Consider the following 3,387-nt stretch of genomic DNA (forward strand, 5'->3'; position numbering starts at 1 on the left):
AAATTATGACTTCTACTTGATTTCTAGAATTTGTTGCCCTTCCCCAAGACTCCTAAGCTCACCAGAGATCAAATATTATTCTTGAAGGACTAGATTAATTGCCCTCAATACCTTCTCCTGCCCCGCTTTCCCTTAAGGATGGTTATATCTGTGATATTCATCTGTTAGCAAGTTTAAAAAGCCAAACACACGCACATACAGCAGGCCAATACCCCCATAATGATTAAAAATTAACCTACACTAGCAGCAGAAACCCAGACCTTGTTAGAATGCCCCTTTATTTCTTCCCCACATTCTCCAACATCCTGAACACAGCTTTAAAAGAACTCCACAGACATTTTGCTTCAGTTACACTTGGGATCACAATAGTGCCCAATCCAATGGCCACAAAACTGAACAAGATCCAAACCCCACTATCAGTTCAGCTCACCAAGGTGCCACCTTATAAAGGGGTGGCTGGCACTGCTGCTTTTGCAGCTCTTCCACTTGCTGCTGCTCAAAGCACAATAGACTGGTAGGGCAAACACAGTCTCCCAGGTTCCAGCAGTCTCCCAGGTTTCCACAGTTGTTATCTGCCATGACACTACCTGGTGCTATCTATCCTGGGATAACAACCAGTGATGAGAGAAGCAGCACAGATTCCAGCTGACATTCACAATCACTTCATTTACCTCTCTTTGAACATAATTTTCTTTGAGCACACACGAAGAACTTCTAAAAAACAGGCTCGGAAGTTGTCTTTCCCATGCTCAAGTAGTGTTATGCCTACTCTTCCCCGTGCAAACATCTAACAGTCCAAAATTAAGTTCAAAGTTCCTCCCTTCTATTTCACTCCACTTCTAATGTATCATAATTCCAGAAATCTGAGTGACCAGACCTAGATAGCAAGAGAAAAAACTATTTTGATTCCAGTTGCAACAGAGACCCAAAGCTTCCTATGTTTCTAAACCCACCCATGTCAAACAGCACAGAAAGCAGCTGTCTGAGTGCCTCAACTTCCAGCGTGTTCTACCTCATTTACATCCATTAACCAAGAGAACATAACCGCTCTGTGATGCACCTGCCCGTCACACACAACAGCCACGGGACCTCTAACTCTTCCGGAAAGGAGGTTGGAGTACAGCAGAACTGCTATGTATACACCACCAGCCATCAAATTCACACAGGGCACTTACCCATCTCTACCTTTACTGACGATCTTCACTTCAAAGTAGTAAATGCCACAGGCTGCAGGTATGGGGTGAGTAGCCCTGACTGAGGCAGCGTCTTTGTGATTTTTACCGTGACCTAGAAAAGTACAGAAATGTAAGCCCTGATGAGATGTAAACTCTCCTACATTCCATCCCAAAACACAATGAGGATCTGTTTCTACACGCATCCCACAATTTGAAGCAGGTTTTTCAGAGAAGAATGCACAACCCTGCCCTATTACCACAAATGCTCCCTACACTACATACACTGCAGTTTTCCCTTTGTTTTCACAGTGAAGTTCTCAAAAAAGACTGACAGCACAGCCTCTCCCTCTCCCCACACACATCATCTGAAGATCAGTGTTCACAAACACAAGACAGAAGCGATTCCACAAGAGGGGAATGACATCACTGTTTCCCAAAGAGGCAGAAGGAGTGATCTGTTGTCTGACGGGTGGATAGGGAGCAGCTCCCAGCATGGAGCCTGGCAAGCCCTGCTATAACTCCCCAGCCCCAGGAGCACCCCCATGCCCCCCTAGGAAGCCAAGGCCCAGCTCCACAGCCCGAGCTCTGGTTCTGTGGCAGGATGACAGGATGACCGAGCTATGCAGCCACGTAGCTGTGCTCAGCCCAGACTATCCATATCACAGCTGCTCCAGAAGCCGGGCTCCGGGCCCTCGGGTCCCCTTTCCCCCTTGTCCCTGCTCCCCAGACCCTCCCCCCCAAGCTCCTTGAGCTCTTGGCTTCCACCCCCATCTGCTTCCCAGCCCCTCAGCTCCTGCCTTCCCTCCTGCTCCCCAGACCCTCGACTCTCCCCACGCCCCCTCTCGCTCCTTGGGCTCCCGGACCTCAGCTCCCCCGACACAAACACCTCACTCCCTCGGCTCCTTCCCTTCTCGGCTCCCACCACACCCCTCCCCGCTCCCTGGGCCCCAGGACCTCAGCTGCTCCCCCCCAGTCCCCTCTCCCTCGGCTCCCATCGCCCCCCCACGCTCTCCCGGCTCCAGGACCTCAGTTACCACCCCTCAATCCCCTCTTCCTCCCACTCCCCCTCCCTGGGCCCTCTGCTCCCTCCCACCCCCGCTCCCTAGGCCTTCGACTCCCACTCCCCCCCACCCCATCCCGTCCTGCGGGACCTCAGCCCGCCCCCAATCCCTGCTCCCTCGGCTCCCAGACCCCCAGCCCTCGCTCCCAGCACCTCAGCTCGCCCCCATCCTCCTCCGCCCGGCTCCCCGGGCCCTCAGCTCCCACCCCCTCCCCGCTCCCCAGGGCCTCAGCTCCCCCCCACGCCCCGGGCCCAGCCAGAGGACGCCGCCCGCCCCCTCCCCGCCGTGCCCGGGGCCGCCGCCCCCGCCGGGCACCTTTGTAGTGGACGCGCAGGTTGCCCTGCGAGAGGCCGATGTAGTTGTACTTGTCCTTGGGGCTCCAGGACCGCGGCAGCGGCGTCTCGTCCTGGTTGACGGCGGGGTAGAGGCGGCGGAGGCGCTGGCTCAGCTCCTGCTCCTCGGGCGGGCGCGGCGGCCCCGCGTCCCCCCCGGGCAGGCTCCCCGCGCCCGCCTCCGCCATCTTGGACCCGCTTTGTGTCGCCGGGCGGGGGGTGAGGCCCGGCGGCGGCCGCCGGCCAATAGGAAGCGAGGGCCGCCACAATGGAGCCGCGCGGCCCGACGGGAGTTGTAGTCCCGCTAAGGGTGGCGGGCGGACGAGCGCCCTCAGCGGGACTACAACTCCCGGAAGGTCCCGCGCCCCAAGCCCCTCCTTTCCACGCCCCTCGGCGCGCTGCACGCTGGGAAATGTGTCTCCCTCGGCCTGGCTGCAGCGAGCGCCTGCAGAAATAGGACTCCATTTCCCATCGTGCTTAGCGGCAGAGAGGCGCCGAGACGAGCCGCCTCCGCGCAGGGGCCGGATCCTCCCGCCCCGCCGTCGCGGCGTTCTCTCCTAGAGCTCGGCTGCTGGGCCTCGCTGTGGTTGCCGAGCGGCCCCGGTGCGTCAGGCGCTGCCGGGGCAGCTATGTTGGGGTCCTCGGGGGCGCGTCTCTGCGGCGTCGGGTGTCTCCATGGCAACGGGCGACAGCGCCATGGCGGCGCGGTGCCTGCCAGTCCCGCCGCCGTACGGGGGGTCCGGGAGCGCAGATCAGAGACGGAGGGGTAAAATACATTGCGGTAGCGGTATTCTTATACTTATTCCCACTGTCGTTAGC

The 3,387-nt window shown here is 58.0% G+C and overlaps 1 protein-coding gene across 3 annotated transcripts in view; it reads right to left on the reverse strand.

The window, feature by feature from the left end:
• RANBP10 (RAN binding protein 10) overlaps positions 1 to 2,796 on the reverse strand; it is a 63,624-nt gene extending 60,828 nt beyond the window's left edge. For 2 of the 3 annotated variants that reach the window (XM_069868449.1, XM_069868450.1), the window contains exons 1-2: positions 2,552 to 2,796; positions 1,176 to 1,287 (exon numbers count right to left, since the gene is read on the reverse strand). In XM_069868449.1, the coding sequence (XP_069724550.1) occupies positions 1,176 to 1,287; positions 2,552 to 2,756 (317 nt within the window). In that variant the 5' untranslated portion in view covers positions 2,757 to 2,796. The remainder of the gene's footprint in view (positions 1 to 1,175; positions 1,288 to 2,551) is intronic. The other variant, XM_069868448.1, reaches the window with a different exon arrangement.
• Between the last annotated feature and the right edge of the window lie 591 nt (positions 2,797 to 3,387).

This window comes from Phaenicophaeus curvirostris, chromosome 14 (assembly GCF_032191515.1).
Source record: "Phaenicophaeus curvirostris isolate KB17595 chromosome 14, BPBGC_Pcur_1.0, whole genome shotgun sequence".
Taxonomy (NCBI): domain Eukaryota; kingdom Metazoa; phylum Chordata; class Aves; order Cuculiformes; family Cuculidae; genus Phaenicophaeus; species Phaenicophaeus curvirostris.